We start from the raw sequence: 20,668 nt of genomic DNA, 5'->3' as shown, positions 1-20,668 counted from the left end.
CCTCCCCTCCCTCCTCTCTCTCTTCTCTCTCTCTCTCTCTCTCTCTCTCTCTCTATATATATATATATATATATATATATATGTTATTGCTTATTTGAACTGTGACGAATAATTGTGCTTTTCAGGTGGACTTGGGAGAGATGAAGCGCGTCAAGGGCACCATTATTCAGGGTCGCCAACGGGGTTCGCAAGAATGGGTGACGTCATACAAACTCCAGTACAGTGCAAACGGGAAAGCTTGGACAACATATGCGGGCAGCGATGGATCTGACATGGTAACCTACAAAAAAAGAAAAACAAGTTTGTCCTGCATTTTTTATGGATCCACCTTTCTTCTCACAAAACTGTCCTTTGCTTTAGAGGATGCCAGGTTATCAAACCTATGGACGTTGTCAGTGAGCTTAGGTTTTGTATTTGATAAAAAAAATTGTTGGTAAGGCCATGTTGATTTGATTATATGGATTACACCTCGCGCATGAATTTTCGTCCGTTTCCAATGAAAAATTTGACCATACTGTAAATCGTACAACATGAGCGAATATATGTCGTTTGTTGCAAACGAAAGTGTTTGAAAATGATAGATGTCATAGAATGCCAAAATTAGTACCGGTAAAGAAGAAAATGAGAACAAATGAAAATGAAGAGTCTATCATTTTTCGCCATACTATACTCTGTGTGCTTAGTGATTTGTTAAACTTTTATGACCACGTAGATTTCAGAATTGAACCATTTTTGCCAAACTTGCTTATTTACACGCTCGCGTCAGTTTTGGGGTTTGCAGAGGATGTCATCCATATAGTCAAATCAACATGGCCTAATGAACATCGAAGGAGCAGTTGAAATCCCCTCATCTGAACACTGCCTTTTTCTTTTAGGTTTTTACAGGCAACACGGACACAAACACAGCTGTAAAGAACCTACTGGACAACCCAGTTGATGCCCGTTACGTGCGTCTCTACCCTCTGTCCTGGAATAATCACATGAGTATGAGGATGGAGATTCTAGGCTGCAGCGCTGAACGTAAGTTTCTGTGGTAAGGCGGCACAGAGCGAGTTGTGCTGTACATACACAAACATAGAAAGTCACCCATAGTCCGCTACAGTACTAGAAATAAAATCCTAGACAACTGTCCTGGACCTATCCCAGCAACCCTTGCAATCTTTCCTTCCTTGGTAGCCCGTAAAGATGACTGTTAGTGTCCTCGTTCACGGGTATGTACATGTGTCCTCATGTCGCTTCTGAGTCCCAAGCTTAAGACACTGGTGTTCCGTTGTCTGACTGCTGATGTTGCTGATTTGTGTCGTATGCCATTTTCAGTCTTGGGCTTCCTTTCCAGAACTGCTACTCACCTATCAATAGCATTGAGATCCATTCACAGATTTTTTACTTTTGCCGTTGGCATACATACCACAGCCTATCCACCATGGCAAAACCGAAAACCGGGTTGTAGAACCTAATATGTTAGTCTCCGAATCATTCGTAGTAATAGGAGAATGACAACCGTTGTTAATTTGCAGCTTTCTGATTGTTGAACAGTTTCGTGACTGACTATGTTGCAGATTGCTTGCTGAAAACAACGGACACCTCCTACCAATTCCGATGGGATTTACCCCAACTTACGGGAACGCACTTCATGTTTCAAGTATCTGCCAACAACGATGCTTTCATTGGCCTGTCACCAGTTGTTAACAGCGACGTTGAGATGTACGAAATCGTCATCGGTGGATGGGGGAATACATTATCTGCCATACGCCGTCCCAAGGGAGGCCACAACCTCGCATCTGCCTCGACACCAGGTCAGCACTTGAATCTCGCTGTTTTCAAAACATTACCATTAACCCTACCTAGACCAATTCCAATGATAGATTCTCTATCATTGGAATAAGATAATATTTTTTTGTGTTGCCATGGCAACGGGTTTCTGACAGACATTTTTTGCTAAATTTAGTAATTTTTGTTTCAAAAATAGAATTTTATGGGTTTTATGTCAAGTTACTCAAGGTTTCTAATATTAATAACATCCCATATAATTTTATGTAAATTTTACATTAAATATGCATAATTTATGCTAATTTGATGACGTCATTGGCCAAAATCCAAGATGGCGGACCATATCATTAGAACAGGTATATACTGGTTATTTTCATTAAAATTTCATCAATACTTCCATTTCTTTTTCCAAAAAAATTTTAAATGAAGGTCTTTAGTATGTTTACAATGTATTTTAGGCTTTATCATGAAAAAAAACAACTATTTTTGAAATTTCAAGATTGATGATCCAAGATGGCGGATATCTTAAATATGCATGACGTCATTTTATGATGTCACCGGTGTTGCTATTGGCAACATAAGACTTAGTACACCATAATGTTCTGTCATAAACACTTTTGGTACAGTTATGTTGAATACCATTCAGTTTTCAGGGAAAAACCTATTTAGACGGTTTTGGCCAATAAAATCACATTAATGACGCCATAATGACGTCATATTACGTCATAACGACATACAAATTGGAGATATGATAAATTTTCACTAGTACACCATTCTCTAAAAAATTTGGTGGTCCTACAACATACCGTTTGCCAGTTCTTAGGGGGGGTCAAATGAGCGTCCCCCCGGTCCCCCCATGTCAAAAAAAGCCCGGTCTAGGTAGGGTTAAATCGCTGGCTGTTATTTAAATCAATACTATTCATACTTGAGGGTTCCTTTACTGCATAACATTTTGAAATGATGGCTGATGTAAACCTTCTCCACAGCTATCAACTCGCCAACAGAATACAGGACCTTTTGGATAACCTGGGCCTCAGACGGAACCATTTCTGTCGGAAAGGGAGGTGTCGATGCACCGTTCATGTCGTGGACGGATCCCAACCCGCTTCGCGTCTCTTATGCTGGGTATTCTACAGGCTTCGGCAGCACTGGACGCTGGAAGTTCTGCTCCAAGAAAGGTTAGTCTTGTCTCTAGAGGGAATTGAAATGGCTATTGACCTCCAGGAAATGGGAGGTTACTGTTTTCAATCTGGATGATGTACCTTCCAAAGGTATGGTGCTAGTAGATATATAAAGTCTATAGCATTTTTTCAATACATATCCAGTTGTTAGTTAGTTAGTGAGTGACAAGTACATGCTTTATCACGTCACCTATCTCCGTTTTCTTTTCCTACAGTGTTTCCAGTATTAGGCTACGTGTATAATTCTCGTTATGTTTGTTAAATTTGGTTCATGGCAGTTGACCTGATGTGTACAATCATGTTCATTTACGACATATATTTTGAAACTATTTTCAATACGATTAACATTCTGGGACATCAAAACCAAGCTGGAACATAATCATTTTATCAGTTTGTCAGGATCCACTTGGGATGGAATCTGGCGCCATACCTGATGGAAGCATCACTGCATCTTCGTTCCACGATCCGAATTACCATCCCTACTTCGGAAGGTTATACGGAGTTCGTGGTGAAGGTGGCTGGGCAGCAAGAACAAACGTCATCGGTGAATGGTTGCAAGTAAGTATACTGTTTGTTTACTTTATGAAAGGTGACGTGGGAAGGTAACTGCTCTTGTACTTTGTGTCAGATTATAACTTTTTTTTTCTTTATCCTTCCGCTTGTGCCTGGTGGGAGGTCGCGGGGAGATGTAGTCGACGTTCCACTGCCAGGTGTGTGGCCTCCCGGAGTGTCATGCCGTGTGCGCTGAGGGTCTCCGCTACTCCATCTATCCATCGGCGGCGCGGTCTCCCTCTGGCCCTTACTCCTGATAGCCTGGCAGTGTAGGCCCTTAGGGCTGGCTGGGTCGGCATTCTTAACACTGAACACTGGACCCTTTATTTGGCAATGAACTGGAGAACAGATTCTAACATAGTGATAAATAATTTTGCTTTTCAGGTTGATTTGGGAGAGATGAAGCGCGTCACGGGCACCATTATTCAGGGTCGCCAACGGACTTCTGAACAGTGGGTGACGTCATACAAACTCCAGTACAGTGCAGATGGGACTACTTGGGCAACATATGCCGGCAGCGATGGATCTGACATGGTAATCTACAAAATTATTTATTATTAATTTTTTCCAGTTGTCATCTATTTCGTTCAAGTCATTTTACACAAAGCTCTCCTCTACTGATCGTCTTTAGGAGGCGCCAGGTTATCAAACCTATGGACGTCGTCAGCTTATGTTTTGTATTTGATGAAATATACAGAGATTGCTCGTAAGGAAGATCGAAGGGGTAGTTGAATTCCACCATCTGAATAATTGTTTTTTAGGTTTTCACAGGCAACACAGACACAAACACACCTGTAAGGCACCTGTTGGACGACCCTGTTGAAGCCCGTTATGTGCGTTTCGTGGTTCAGTCCTGGCACAGTCACATCACCATGAGAGCGGAGGTTCTCGGCTGCAGTAAGTCTCTATAGTTATGAGGTCCAGATCGCAGGTGGTGGAATTAGTCCATTTATCACAGCTGGCAGACTGACAGATATTTCATGTCATAGGGTCAAGCGAAAGGGTAAAAATTCACGGAAAAACTGACGGGTCTGTCTTTTGTTGTTTTTAATAGTTTATCTCTCTTTAAAAATAATGTAACTTTTGCTTTTTGTCACTGTTTTATCTTTGGAATACAGCAAGTGGTATCAATTTTGTAACAAGTCCGAAAAATAGCCTTTCAAATGAATAATACAACCGAATGCAAACTGCAAAAGTACATCGGTCATTGGTTTACAGTTAAAGTTATTTGGTGAATGGCAGATAAATTTTATTAAGACATTCATCCCTTCTTCTCCTTTTTCTACAGTGTGTCCAATAGCGGGCTACGTCAGTTTTAGCGGAGTTTGCTACAAGGACTTTGCTGACCCGAAGACGTACGCTGAGGCTAAACAGACGTGTGCGGCAGACGGAGGACTGGTGGCCATGCCGAAGGACAGCGCGGCCAACACTCTCATCAACAATCTGGGAGGAGGATGTTGGATCGGGCTGACCGACACTGAGAGCGAAGGGCAGTGGGTATTTGAAGACGGCCAGACCCTTGCGTCTACCGGCTTTGCCAATTGGAACACCGGGGAGCCAAACAACGCTAACACGGGCGAAGACTGTGTCGAAGTATATGGTCCCACACACCTCTGGAATGATGCCCCGTGCAGCGTCACCCGGAGATACATCTGTCAGCTAGGTATGTCTTGTGATTTCCAACCTTAACGATTGTCACTGGTAGGGGCTTGCAAGTTTATGTTTGTAAGTTTGTCGCATTTTTTGTTCCTCCCAGTCTGTCAGGATCCGCTCGGAATGGAGTCTGGCGCCATACCTGATAGCAGCATCACTGCATCTTCGACCTGGGATTTACATTTGAATTTAGATTACGCGCCCTACCGCGGACGGTTAAACGGGGTTGCTGGTGTGGGCTCCTGGTCAGGAGTCACCTACATCGGGCAATGGCTGCAGGTGGGTAATACTGTGCACAGCTTGATGGATTGAAAATCATTTTTGCTGTGCTTGCATGAAATGGTATTTCTTCCTGTTTACTTCAAATATTGCACCTCCATCCACTGCGTAACTGCTGCCTATTCAAAAACACGAAAATCCATTTGATTTATGAATTATTCTTTTATTTATTTATTTATTACAACTTTGCCACAAGGGCAGAACAGGGGGAACAGGCAAATGCCTTTTCAAGGCCCCCTGTCCGTAAATGGGGCCTTGGGTCCCGAATGTTGTATCGGAAAAAATTAAACTACAACAGGCAAAATTCTGATACAACATTGACCAAACATCCAAAGAAAACTAAAAATATCCAGGTTTGGCACAGGCGCAGTACGTTCTGCCGATGTGTTCCATAAACCTATCCTAAGCAAATATGACCAGACCCTTAGTAAATTGTGCAAGTTACTGTATAATATTTCCACTTCAATTGTATTATTCAAAGAACATAGAAATGAGAATAGACAATGATGTACAGCTTAAATAGTTAAAAACTGTTACTTTGAATTCAAAGGATTTATCTGCAAACGTTTAGTATGATCTATGTTATATATATTATGATTCAGTAAAATGACCTCTCCGTGGTAATCCATATTCTTGACTGTTAAGTTGCCTATTTTAGCTACTGATGAATTATCTTATTGGTATAAACGAAAATTATAGTGTACTTTGTTACACTCCAACATTATCATTATACATTTCAGGTGGATTTAGGAGAGACGAAACGCGTCACAGGAGTCATCACTCAGGGTCGTCAGCGCGATTATGAACAATGGGTGACGTCATACAAACTCCAGTACGGTGCAGATGGGACTACTTGGACGACGTATACCGGCAGTGATGGATCTGATAAGGTAACGTAGATGCGACAATATCCCATACTCACATGTAGGTAGTTACTTTAAAATGTGACGCTGTTGAAAGTTGTCTTGTATTTGTCCTCTGCGTTTGTGGTGACAAAATAATTGAGTGTTTCGTTACCGCATCTAGCTTTCTTTAAAGCTGTCCCAAATAATCACATTTTTAATTTCAATAAAAAAAAAACTGGCAATTAGCGTCTGTCCGTTTCGAAGATGTTTTTTGACGAATGTCAAACCTTGGCCTTGTATAAGGTGCCTAGTTATGACACGTATGGAGGTCGGCAGCCAAGGTTAACCTTAATCATTACTCCCCAGAAAATGTAACTATGTCCTCATCTGAATCGTCCCTTCAGGTTTTCACAGGCAACACGGATATGAACACACCTGTGACAAACCTACTGGACAAGCCAGTTGATGCCCGTTATGTGCGTTTCGTGGTTCAGTCCTGGCACGGTCACATCAGCATGAGGGTGGAGATTCTAGGCTGTGGCAATATCCGTAAGTTCATGATGATTTGTTGATTTATTCTTGACGTTTTTAACTAATCAATTTAAGTTGATCACTTTGTATAAGTTTTACTTGACCCTTTGGAAGCTAAACTAGGTGGTATATCTCCCACAAAGCCCGATGAAATATTGAAATATCACATTCTATTTGGAATAGATTGTGATTGCTTAGATCTTATTTTCATAAACAATGAGGCAAAAGATATATAGACCAAGCAAAAAAATTGGTTACAAGATCTAAATATCTCCTGTCGTTTTATGTATAACAGTTGATGGTGGTTGGTCTGACTGGGGTCCATGGTCTGCCTGCAGCGTGACGTGTGGAGTCGGGACGGAGACTCGGGACAGAACCTGCACCAACCCTGCACCAGCCTACGGAGGGGCAGACTGTGACGGACCCGATCAGGAAACGCAACAATGCAACGCGGGGGCTTGCCCAGGTAACTCCGAGTTACACATGCGTATCGCCGCTTGTAGTTTCCTCTTCAGATAAGAAGAATTATGTCGTCCCGTGTGCCACATGACAAGTTGACAATGTCATAAGTTTACAAAACAGGAAGAGATCCCCAATGCAATATTCATCTATGCGAATGTTTTTGCACTTTGCAAGAATACACATAGAAGTGTCTATAGTGCTGTTTAAAAGGGACGGAGTTTAGTTTTTGGAGAATACCTTACATTTTGATCTGTCTCCATGTAGTTAACGGAGGTTGGTCGAGCTGGAGCGGATGGTCTGGCTGCAGCGTGACGTGTGGGTCCGGGAGCCAGTCTCGGAGTAGATCCTGCACCAACCCTGCACCAGCGTACGGAGGGGCGAACTGTGCCGGACCAGCTCAAGAAACGCAGCAATGCAACGCAGGGTCTTGCCCAGGTAAGTCGAAGCTATACATGTGTATCGCTGAAAATGTAATCTCAATGTTTTCGTCTTCAGATAAGAAATATCATACCGCCCTGTCCACAGGCAAAATTGACAATGTTAACAACAAAGTGGTGTCCATTCCTCTTCACAAACTGGGATTGGTTCCCTAACCAATCATTTCCATTTTGCATGCTTTTTGCAACATGCAAAACATGAATACAGCCTGTGTTTGTAGTGTCACATGTACTGAAGTGGCAACGGTTTACAGAATAACATTTTTTCTCCATGTAGTTGACGGTGGTTGGTCCGACTGGTCCCCATGGTCTGGCTGCAGCGTGACGTGTGGAGTCGGGACGGAGACTCGGGACAGAACCTGCAGCAGCCCTGCACCAGAGAACGGTGGGGCAGACTGTGACGGTCCCACTCGGGAGACACAGGCATGTGACACGGTGGTGTCTTGTCCAGGTAACTGAGTTATACTGCTGTTACCATAGAGGTTAAGGTTATTTATGAGGAGTATGTATAGATCTTAAAATAAGATTTTTACCTGCCTTTTGGACTATGCATGAATGCCAGCAGTGTCTTTAGAACCCATTCAAATTGGCGAAGTTTCAGCCTAGGTTACTTTCAATGTTAATATGATTGTTAGTTGACGGTGGTTGGTCTGACTGGGGCGCGTGGTCTGGCTGCAGCGTGACGTGTGGAGTCGGGACGGAGACTCGGGACAAAACCTGCACCAACCCTGCACCAGAGAACGGTGGGGCAGACTGTGACGGTACAGCTCAGGAGACACAGGCATGTGACACAGGGGTGTCTTGTCCAGGTAACTGCTTTCAACTTGGATCTAAATATCATTTATGAGGAAGTGTAAAATCCTGATGCTGAAATAAGTTTTGTGCCTGCTTTTTGGACTACGCATGGATACAACCAGAAGTGTTCATGGACCTTATCCCAAATGGAGGGGTTTCAGTTTTCCAGAGTAATTGAATGTTGTTTTGTCCCCAATTAGTTGATGGCGGTTGGTCCGACTGGGGCCCATGGTCAGCCTGTGTAGGGACATGTGGAGTCGGGACGGAGACTCGGGACAGAACCTGCACCAACCCTGCACCAGCGAACGGAGGGGCAGACTGTGACGGACCAGATCAAGAGACACAGGCCTGTGACACGGGGGTGTCTTGTCCAGGTAATTAAGTTTTACTGCTGTTACCTTAAATCAGAAAATGATTTTGAACTTGAAATTATAGTTTTATTCACCGTTTTTGCACTATGCATAGAGACAATCAGCAGGTTCTATAGATCTTCTACAAAGGGACGCAATGTTGGTTAATTTGTCTCCAATTAGTTGACGGTGGTTGGTCCGACTGGGGCCCATGGTCTGGCTGCAGCGTGACGTGTGGAGTCGGGACGGAGACTCGGGACAGAACCTGCACCAACCCTGCACCAGAGAACGGAGGGGCAGACTGTGACGGACCTGCTCAGGAGACACAGGCATGTGACACGGGGGTGTCTTGTCCAGGTAACTCGACGTTATACTCCTACATACGTATATTCGATGTATCTCTCTAAGCAAATTATAAAAGAAATACTAGTAAAGAAGCAAAGGAAAAACCATGTTTTCAGTAAACAACATAGCAATAGGTTTTCATTTGTCATGGTAAATAAGTAAGATTATGATCCTCATGCAACCAGTTCCCCTGAGCAAGCTTGATGTCAATTTCCTAGAATACCACTAAGCAGCGTCTATTGTACTATTTTAAAGGGCCAAAATATTAGTTTTTCAGAAAACATTGGATTTTTTCTGTTTGCATATATAGTTGACGGTGGTTGGTCCGACTGGTTTCCATGGTCTGCCTGCAGCGTGACGTGTGGAGTCGGGACGGAGACTCGGGACAGAACCTGCACCAACCCTGCACCAGAGAACGGTGGGGCAGACTGTGACGGACCTGCTCAGGAGACACAGGCATGTGACACGGGGGTGTCTTGTCCAGGTGAATAACTTGATAATGCTGTCATCATGGATCTTAAGATCAGTTAAGAGGACATGTAAGATTCTGATCTTGACATAAGGTTCTTGCTTCATGGGCTACGTGTAGATATAACCAGCAGTGTCTTTAGAAATTCTTCAAAGGGACAAAGTTGTAGTATTTCCTCGTACGTTGAATCTTGATTTGTCTCCAATTAGTTGACGGTGGTTGGTCCGATTGGGCGCATGGTCTGGCTGCAACGTGACGTGTGGAGTCGGGACGGAGACTCGGGACAGAACCTGCACCAACCCTAGGCACCGAGAGAACGGTGGGGCAGACTGTGACGGATCTGCTCAGGAGACACAGGCATGTGACACGGGGGTGTCTTGTCCAGGTGAATAACTTGATAATGCTGTCATCATGGATCTTAAGATCAGTTAAGAGGACATGTAAGATTCTGATCTTGACATAAGGTTCTTGCTTCATGGGCTACGTGTAGATATAACCAGCAGTGTCTTTAGAAATTCTTCAAAGGGACAAAGTTGTAGTATTTCCTCGTACGTTGAATCTTGATTTGTCTCCAATTAGTTGACGGTGGTTGGTCCGATTGGGGCGCATGGTCTGGCTGCAACGTGACGTGTGGAGTCGGGACGGAGACTCGGGACAGAACCTGCACCAACCCTGCACCAGAGAACGGTGGGGCAGACTGTGACGGACCTGCTCAGGAGACACAGGCATGTGACACGGGGGTGTCTGTCCAGGTGAATAACTTGATAATGCTGTCATCATGGATCTTAAGATCAGTTAAGAGGACATGTAAGATTCTGATCTTGACATAAGGTTCTTGCTTCATGGGCTACGTGTACATATAACCAGCAGTGTCTTTAGAAATTCTTCAAAGGGCAAAGTTGTAGTATTTCCTCGTACGTTGAATCTTGATTTGTCTCCAATTAGTTGACGGTGGTTGGTCCGATTGGGGCGCATGGTCTGGCTGCAACGTGACGTGTGGAGTCGGGACGGAGACTCGGGACAGAACCTGCACCAACCCTGCACCAGAGAACGGTGGGGCAGACTGTGACGGATCTGCTCAGGAGACACAGGCATGTGACACGGGGGTGTCCTGTCCAGGTAACTATACTGCCTTAACTGTGGGTCTTAAGATTATTTATCCGGGAATGTAAGTTTCTGATCTTGATGTCATCTCACTTGCTTTTAGGGCTATGCATGGATACCAGCGGTGCCTATAGAACTCATTCAAAAGGTTGAAGTTTCAGTTTTTTTCCACTTTGCCTCTTCCCTAACTACTAGGACAGCCGTGGCGCCTCGGGTGTTGGAGGGACACCCCTGACCGCGCTTTGCCGGACCTGGATGGACAAGGAGACCCCTTCCTGACCGTTCACTACACGTTACGGACCAACGCCGTCAGCGCGTGCCAGAGCGCTGCTGCCAGCCGGGGGTACACCGTGTTCGCAATCCAGGTGCGCCCTCTTTCCACTTATGAATTTTTGCGACTAATCCGGCTGCATGGGATCCAAACAAACCTCATACAGTCGAATGAGCGTTAAATTGTTAAAAGCTGCCCTAGATATAAGTTTTGCCGTTGAAAACAGGATTGTTTTCAACCCTGCCAGATAAATTTCCAATGCCTTCTAATTCTTAATGAAGGAAAGGAAGTTATAGATTTTTGTTTTACATAATGGTTGTTGTAAATGATCCTATAGACTTAAGCATGAAAGTTCATCTGTTTCGGTATACTTCATTTTGATTCTATAGACCCTTTGTATTTTGTGGTGTTTGATGCTCAATTTCGCTTCTTTTCTCTTTACAGTTAGTTCTATATCGTAAAATTGTGATCCATTTTGCACTTTATGTATAGAATGGCGGGTGGTGTCATTCGTCAGCAGATGCAATGCAGACTTACAACAAGCACGGCCCATCTACCAGTTGCCAACCCGACGGCGAGGGAGGGTGGTGGGCAAACGAAGTCTACATGATTGTAACACGTTAGTTCGTCTTACATCATTTGCAATTTTATGTGCTTTATTTGTACAAGTCGCTACATAGTGTTATTGTATTTGACATCACCTTATCATGTTCTGTTCTAGTTTTATGACTACAGCTGCAGGACAGACACAAAAATGCCATGACAGACATCTAAGGGAAAAATGTGTTTGTTAACCTCCTGTTGTAAATGTAGTTTTGTATTCCCAAAGATTGTATTAACAAAAATAAACTTTACGCCACAAAGCAGTTACTCAAGCAACTGGATATGATTTTGGAAACGGTCAGACGTTTCAGCCAGTATCCACTAGTTACCTTCGCCAAGAATTGGAGAAGGTTATGTTTTCGTGGCCGTGTGTGTGTCTGTCTGTCTGTGTGTCAACAGCATATCTCGAGAAAGCTTAGATGTATTATCTTGATATTTGGTAGGTGGGTAGGTCTTGATGAGAGCTCGAACTGATTAGATTTTGGGCCCCCTAGCGGCTTGTTATGGTACTGCAGCTAAACTTCCGGTTTTGATATCTCAGGATCTAGACATGCTAGGGTGACGAAATTTAGGTGGTAGGTAGCTCTTGTGCTAGGGAAGAAGTGACATCAGTTTGAGCCCCCTAGCGGCTTGCTCTGGAACTGCAGGGCTATCTGTTTGAAAATATTCAAAAGAGGATAACTCAAGAACCAGTTGACGGATCGTCGTGATTTTTGGTATGTAGGTAGCTTACGTGATGCTTGATGTAATTATGTGACAATTATGCAAATGTGGATGTGATTTGCATAATTTATGGGGATATTCTATAAATCAGCTGCATTCCATGATAGGACTATTGAAGCTTGTGAGAATGGTAATTGAAAAGGAGAGAAGCACAGGCAGATATTGATTATGTAAATGAGGACTTAATTTGCATAATTAATGAGAAAATGTTATAATTCTGTAAAGATAACTGCCTGGAATTTCATACTTGTGGTATTTGAAAGTTCAGTGAAGGTAAACATCATTAAACATGATGTATTTAAATCAGGACCTTATTTGCATAATTTATGAGGAAATAATAGAATGGCACCTTTTGTTAATATAAGACTGTCTTTTGGTTGAGAATATGATAAAGACTGATATAATTCATGGAAATGAGGACCCTATCTGCACAATCAGGGGGAATAATCTATATTTGTCAGCCATAAAGATTAACATCATTTGGCGAAGGTATGAGATCGCGGAACTCTAGTTTTCTTTATGTCTAACCTTCATCGAGGAAAATAAACTTTGTTTTCCATAGCTTCGGATTGCCCAGCGAACAGCACCAACTCGTCATGTACAACCGCCTGCCCTGCGACCTGCATGAACCCCAGCGCCCCAGACAGCTGCACCCTTCCCTGTGCTGAAGGCTGTGAGTGCAATCCAGGCTACGTGCAAAGTGGACCGGAGTGCGTACCTCAAGAGAGCTGTGGCTGCACCGACGATGATGGATACTACCATGAGGTAAGTGTGATGTATCGTGAATGACTGTACGTCATCACCCTGAATATTCCAGCTACTCCTTTTTCAGCTTTAAAAATTGTGTTTTATCAATACGGTTTCCTTGACGGAATATATACACAAGATGAATTGACTCTAACTCTTCCAAGCAACATAGATCTGCAGTAATAAAAGGCAAATTTATAGAAATATTGCCCTAGCAGACAGTAATGTTGACATTGCAACTCTGCGTCATGTGTATGCTGTAACATAATGACAGTGCGGACCAACGTTGCCTATGACTGTTAAGATTCATAAGATTTGTTGCCTTTTTACCTTTTTACACCATTTCAGCTTGGAGCAGTATGGGAAGATGAGGGCGACGAATGCATATGCAACTCAGGAAACGAGATCGCCTGTAACGGTAAGAGGGATATAAAGGATACAAGGACGGCTATGTATTACTAAGTAGATTAAGTGAGAAGGTATTCTTTTTTCGGAAACGAAGCAAAAAAGATTTGCCAGGATAGGCCACGCGGCGATATTCATCTATTCGTTTCGTTATTACACCCCTAGCTCTTGGGAAACCACATTATGCAGATTTAGGACAAAAAAACGCGCTCGTGATTAGCCGAGGGAAAACGACTGTGTTCTAAGTGTAGTCTAGGGCCATATAAACATCAACAGATGCCTGCCTAAGAGAAGGCGATAGATTCTGCTTATTGCAACCTTATTGGTACCAAATACGACAATAAACAAAGGCTCTAAATATCTATTTACGTTGTAATTATCACAGTTGACGGTGGTTGGTCCGACTGGGGCGCATGGTCTGACTGCAACGTGACGTGTGGAGTCGGGACGGAGACTCGGGACAGAACCTGCACCAACCCTGCACCAGAGAACGGTGGGGCAGACTGTGACGGACCTGCTCAGGAGACACAGGCATGTGACACGGGGGTGTCCTGTCCAGGTAATTATGTTATACTGCTGTTCCTATAGAGCTTAAGATTATTTATGAGAAGATGTAAGATTCTGATCTTGAAAAAAAAATTACCTGCCTTTTGGACTATGCATGGTTGCCAGCAGTGTCTTTAGAACTTTTTCAAATGGGCGAAGTTTCAGTTTTTCCAGGGTACATTAAATATTAATTTGATTGTTAGTTGACGGCGGTTGGTCCGACTGGTCCCCATGGTCTGGCTGCAACGTGACGTGTGGAGTCGGGACGGAGACTCGGGACAGAACCTGCACCAACCCTGCACCAGCAAACGGTGGGGTAGACTGTGACGGACCTGCTCAGGAGACACAGGCATGTGACACGGGGGTGTCTTGTCCAGGTAACTTGCAAATGTAACAGTTGTCACCATGTATTTCAAGATCATTTACCAGATGTAAGATTCTGATCTTGAAAAAAGTTATTTATATGATGTTAAATACGCATGGACTAAACCAGCAGTGTCTATAGACCTCCTATATGAGGGTTATAAATTAAAGGTATTTTGTCTCCAATTAGTTGATGGCGGTTGGTCCGACTGGGGCCCATGGTCTGGCTGCAACGTGACGTGTGGAGTCGGGACGGAGACTCGGGACAGAACCTGCACCAACCCTGCACCAGAGAACGGTGGAGCAGACTGTGACGGACCTGCTCAGGAGACACAGGCATGTGACACGGGGGTGTCTTGTGCAGGTAACTAAGTTATACTGCTGTTCCCATAGAGCTAAAGATTATTTATTTATGAAGATGTAAGATTCTGATCTTTAAAAAAAAATTACCTGCCTTTTGGACTATGCATGTATGCCAGCAGTGTCTTTAGAACTTTTTTAAATGGGCGAAGTTTCAGTTTTTCCAGGGTACATTAAATGTTAATTTGATTGTTAGTTGACGGTGTTTGGTCCGAAATGTTTTGTACCAGAGTTTTGGACTATGCGTGGATACAACAAGCAGTGTCTCTAGAGCTCATTTAAAGGGACGAAGTTTCAGTTTTTTCCGGGTACATTAAATCTTAATTGATATCATATTTTCCTAAGAAAGAAAGAGAAATAGAACGTTTCATCATTGTTAAGCAATATACCATACATTTCCAGCGCTCTCGAGGCTGATCCTAGATGAAGTTGGGATTGGTCATCTCACCGTTTCCTGGACAGTCGTGGGGAATCTTCCGATCTCGCGCTACAGGCTCCGCTACCAGCCGGCAGACGGGTCGGGCTCGTACCAGGACCTCTCCCCCGCACCAGAAATCGGAGCCACCTCGGCAACCGTGCAGGGACTGTTGGCCGACACGGAATACACCATCACGCTGACTTCTTTTGACGAGGACGACCAGCCAAACGGGGAAATCAGTGGCACATATACCACAGGTGGGTGATGTGAAAATGATGTATTGAATTCGGGGCCTAACAGAAGTTTGTGCTACATTGTATATGCATTGTAAGCAATCCTGTCTCTGGATCAGAAGGTTAGGGGTTCGAATCCAAAATCAATTTTCCTGCTACCAGGGCTTGCAGTTCATTATAGTTGACGTAGACCCAGTCACACAATTTTCTCCCGCAAATGATGAGATGCTTTCCCCAGGTGGCACTCGAATTCAAATATGCTTCTTGTACGCCTTTGTGCTATAATTCTTAGTAGAAGACTATGTTTAAAAGAAAGTTGCAAGGGCTTTTGAATTTAACTGTTTCATTCCCTGGCGAAAGGTTTGATATTAAACGTTTACTTGAAATTGAAGCTTCTCAAAGTCTTCTCCCTGTACATCAACATGGTCACACATGGTACATAGAAAATGATACAGTCTTACTGTTATCATTACAGATTCGTTTGTGGTGAACGTAGTGTGCGACCAGGACAGTATGAGTCTGTCCATCCCCCGTGCGGCGCTGCCGGCTGTGAATGTGGAGGACCTGCACCTGCTGGACCCGGACTGTGGAGCTACTGAGGACGAAGATGTCTTTAAGTTGGAGACACACCTGCAGGAGTGCGGAACCAGGCAGGAGGTAAGACAGAAAATCTCAGTTCCTCCCAACCTAGAGTGTTGTTAACTCAAGTGGTCGTCTTTGGAAATTCTTGTGACCTACTGTAAAAAAGACATGATCCGAAACAATTTGCTTCACTTAAAATTTCGTGAATAATTTCACTTAAAATTGTTCTGTATAAATGATAGGTACCTTTTTTTTTAAGCCAACTGATTTGAGGTTCCGTGCTTTATTCCTTTTTAATGCATCTTTTATTTGGTTGTCGTGCCTCTTACATGTCCTCAGACCTCAGGAGACGACAAATTTATCTTCTCCAACGAAGTCATTGCCAACCAAGTGACTCAGACCAACGGCGCTGTGCGTAACCAGCCGGTAAACCTGCCCTTCCAGTGCGAGTTCCTCCGTCAGCACGTAGTTTCCCAGGGTGACGACATCATGTATAACATCCCCTCTCCTCGGTAAGATCCTACCTGCTGTGGCTTAAACATGCATAAGACTATCTAAAATATGTTCATCAGGATGGTAGGGCATAGGATATGGGTATCTATACGGCTAATAATAGCGGGGAGAAGCAGAACTACAGTCAGAAGCTCTGAGGAAGGTGTCTGATAGACATCGAAACTTATAAAGCAGGTAAGACAGTACGGGTTGTGTATGAAGAAAATCCCCACATCTTATACATAAGACTATGTTTAACAGTGACTTCTTGATTATCAACAACGTGATTAATGATTGCAGAGTAGTTGGTTGGTTCAATGTTTAGGTTTACTGCTTCTGTAACCAGTTTTTGCAATCCTCTTGCAGCCTACAAATCATTGACGCCAACAACAGCTTCACCATGGAGATGCATATGTACACTTCGGAAGACTTCAGTGCAACCTACAAGAGTTCTGACTTCCCGCTTCAGGTTAGCTAGTTTTTATCTATATAAAGCTTAACCAGTCTCCTTATAAACTTATTATGTTCTGACACGAAAGAAAGACATCTACGAAATGAACAAATCACTGATCAATTTGATTCAACATAACGGCTTTAATCTTTGCGATGATATAGTTTACACAACTATATTCTATCAGTTTAGTGATTTAGTAAAACCAAGTATTATACCTTCACTAATTGATGATTAGTTGATTTGACCATTTTAGTCATTATTAGTTCTCTGATCTGACTTCTGCTTCTCAGTTCTTGATTCTTACTTTTTAAAGTCTGTGTATGTAAATCAGTACTTATTTGTATATCTGTTTTATGTGTTTGTATTGTTTGACGATCCCTCGAAGATTATTCCCAAAAAGAAACTAAAGGGCATGTCAATAAGCTCAATTAATAGAAAGAAACTGCTCTTGTACACCCCACAGGTCTCACCATCTGACCGTCTTCACTTCGGCCTGAGCGTGGCGTCATCTCTGGACAACCTGGAGCTGTTCGCCCGTGACTGTGTCTCCACCCCCACCACCAACCCTGCCGACTCTCCTAGGGTCAGAATCATCGCCGATGGGTACGTATTTGACTACATTTGCTTAAATATTTGATTACTTAGAACTTAAGTTGTTTGGTTGCGACAGGTGGATAATTTTGGCTGCCTAGTTAGTTTGTTGCTTGGTTTGATGTCTGGCTACTAAGTAACTAGCTGGCTGGCTAGCTGACCGGTTTCTTGGCTAGTTGGTCATTTGGTTGTGGTAGGTGGGTGAATTTGGCTGCCTAGTTGATTAGTTTGTTGCTTGGCCTCTTATCTGGCTAGCTAGCTGGATAGCTAGCTGACCGTATGCATGGTTTATTGGCTAGTTGGTTGGATGCTTTGTTTGGTACCCTGAATTTTTCTTGCTTATCAATTTCATTGTTAGTGATAAGTTTGTTGGTGGGTTGCTTGGTTACTTGTTTAAGTGGTTGGTTGGTTGGTTGGTTGGTTGGTTGGTTGGTTGGTTGGTTGGTTGGTTGGATGGTTCTATATGCAATATTGTGGCAATCACGAATTACCTTTTAGTATAAAAGGGTCTGGCTATAAATGACTTGTTCCATCTGAATTTGTAGCTGCCAGGTTGATGAAACTCTACAGAAGGACGATGACCTTTCTAACGACAAGGCCCTGTGCTACGGCGTGGATGCCTTCGCGTTTCCCAACGCTCTCGACCCCAGTCTGGTAGAATACAATCAGTGTTTCAAAGCTGACACTTTTGTGGTGACTGATGGGTCGGGAAGATATGGATGGTTAAATGCTTGGCGATAATTACAGTGGCTTATGTCATATATCTGAATGACAAGCTCTTCTAAAGCACATGTTCGGTATCATGAGTTTAAGGGCATGCATACACCAACACAAATGATGGGTCAGCTGAAACGATAGAACAGCAAAAACAGCAAACATATGTTTTAAAAAGTTTGGCGGAGGTTTGGGTCTGCTCAATGCTGTTGTCAATGACATATTCCATTATTCCATCAGGTTTACTTCCACTGCACCATGATCATCTGCTTCAAGGACGACCCTGACTCCCGGTGCAAACAGGGCTGCATCCCGCCAGCAGCACGCCGCAGGCGAGCCGTCTCGGACGGGACGGAGACCAGGGTTCGCCGGGAGAGCAGCAGGGACAAGCGGGCGGACATCACCCAAGGACCCTTCCAGGTGCAGTCCGGAGAAGAAGCAGGAACAGGTAGATGATGAAATACGTTTCCGCGAGCAGTAAGGAAGACGGAAAATTAATACATTTCGGGAAGGATTGCTAATGCAGCTAGACATAAATACACCTCAATGTGTTATTGAAATTTGGGTTCCTGAAAATATAGTAGAATATGTGCAGGCATTGCTTGCATTTTTGTTCTAGATGCTGCTTACATTGTGCTTATATGGATCTTTGGATATTGATGCTTGATGGTGAGAAATATGACAAAGTGAAGGTCAAAGCAAACTTTAGAATATAAGCAAGACATTAGAATGGTTCCTCATGTTCCACAGGACCAGCCGGAGTGCCGCTGGGTACCGCGGTGGGAGCGGCTGTTGGAGTTGCCGGGATCATGGTGCTTCTGATCGTGGCCGGTGGCCTGGCGAAGAAACGGGGCGGCCTGGCCTTAGGGAGGAAGAAGCGTGATGACGACACTGTCGGTAAGTCCTGTAGTTTTGTTCTATTACTTTGTGACATGGTAATATTTGAAACTAAATTATAATCAGTTTAGTAGAAATTGAATCAGTTATTTTGCATCTATATGTTTCATCCAAGAAAGAAAAGTAAACACTAAATTATCATCTTTCTTGCAAACCATTTCTGCTTTAGACGGTATATGTAAAATCGCAAGTCTTGCATGACAAGTCGTTATATAGCGCAATGCCACATAAACTACCACAAGTCAAAGGAAATATGATTTCTATTCTAGCACTAGAAATGCTGACCCTAGCGCTCCGTAGATGCTATGTAACTGTTACAGTAAGTATGCGAGGCCTTATTATGGGTCTGTGGATTGTGGCACCGTTTTGATTAGTGGATTCTGTTTTCTCTGTTAGGACTGGACAACTACGCGTTCCAGAGTTGGGGAAAGATGAACAAGGCTGACATTGCTGACACCAAAGCCTAGAGTGTTCTCCCTCCACCAGGACCACAGCTAAACATACAGAAACGATGTAGAATTCTTATGCTTGCCTCTAATCTTGACTAGTCTCCTTTGCAGGCTCTGCACCTGGGCTTTTGAGGCAGCCTTCATAGTGCGCTTTTTTCCTCTGTCATATCACCTCTATTTGTATCTTGGGGTCTTTTGGGGGCACAGCTAAGGAGGCTAGGGTTTGGCAGTATTCGTAAAGGAAAATCGTCTTCAGTTAATTGACCTTAATCAGCATACAAAGCATCAGACCAACAAAAGAAAAGACTCAACGTCTAAGGTTAGAGATAAGGTTAGAGACAGGCTAGGGAACTTTATCACCATACACCAATAGCAAAGGCATTCTTCTATCTAAACATCGTGAACTTTTTCATCATAACAAACAGTACAAACACTTCATATCAATTAATTAGAGATGCTGTAATGAACGTTATCATCATACCGACAATAGTATTTTCTCGCTTAGTCTCTCTAGCTAAACCAAACCACTATAATTGTAGGCTATCTAGTGACGCTTAATGATAAAGGTATAAAGGTAAAAGTTAGCTGGTGGCTACTTGATGTTCTGCTCGCGCACTGCTAGACTGTGGTGCATAGGAATTCGAAGGCTACACGGCTTTCTCTTACCTTTGAATTGACTGTAACTCCTGCGTTTCAGTAGATGGTGATTTCTATTACATTGTACTAATGCGTATGGAAGCCCCCTCTCTTCTAAACGTATATTATACAAACACTCTTTTGCTATTTTCGTATTTTACAATATGTTCATATTTACGATATACTCTTTCTTCTTTCGTCTAGTAGCTTACTTGCTGCTATACCTGTTATTTGGGGTCGTCTTCTTGTTCTAATCGCGTATTGCTAGACTCTGGTGCAGATTACAACTATACTTTATCTAAACTTCTAAATTTACTGTAACTGGTGTGCACAAGGTATAAGGGACCCTTCTCTCTTCTAAGTTTACATACAAAATCTCCTGTGTTTCTTTCTTATATTTCAGAATCTGCT

At 43.2% G+C, this 20,668-nt stretch overlaps 1 protein-coding gene across 1 annotated transcript in view; it reads left to right on the top strand.

Annotated features, from left to right (window-relative positions):
- Positions 1 to 19,639, top strand: part of LOC109467153 — a 20,030-nt gene extending 391 nt beyond the window's left edge. Inside the window, 20 exon segments of the mRNA XM_019765095.1 lie at positions 126 to 275; positions 876 to 1,020; positions 3,343 to 3,509; positions 3,888 to 4,037; positions 4,265 to 4,421; positions 4,792 to 5,175; positions 5,260 to 5,435; positions 6,685 to 6,829; positions 7,538 to 7,708; positions 10,969 to 11,138; positions 13,466 to 13,535; positions 15,194 to 15,466; positions 15,918 to 16,099; positions 16,364 to 16,536; positions 16,883 to 16,985; positions 17,434 to 17,573; positions 18,107 to 18,215; positions 18,516 to 18,723; positions 19,026 to 19,172; positions 19,569 to 19,639. Of these exon segments, the coding sequence (XP_019620654.1) occupies positions 126 to 275; positions 876 to 1,020; positions 3,343 to 3,509; positions 3,888 to 4,037; positions 4,265 to 4,421; positions 4,792 to 5,175; positions 5,260 to 5,435; positions 6,685 to 6,829; positions 7,538 to 7,708; positions 10,969 to 11,138; positions 13,466 to 13,535; positions 15,194 to 15,466; positions 15,918 to 16,099; positions 16,364 to 16,536; positions 16,883 to 16,985; positions 17,434 to 17,573; positions 18,107 to 18,215; positions 18,516 to 18,723; positions 19,026 to 19,172; positions 19,569 to 19,639 (3,291 nt within the window).
- The last annotated feature ends 1,029 nt before the right edge of the window (positions 19,640 to 20,668 follow it).

Source organism: Branchiostoma belcheri, unplaced genomic scaffold (assembly GCF_001625305.1).
Source record: "Branchiostoma belcheri isolate BF01 breed outbred unplaced genomic scaffold, Haploidv18h27 scaffold177, whole genome shotgun sequence".
Lineage (NCBI taxonomy): Eukaryota > Metazoa > Chordata > Leptocardii > Amphioxiformes > Branchiostomatidae > Branchiostoma > Branchiostoma belcheri.
This window is presented reverse-complemented; position numbering and strand designations above follow the sequence as displayed.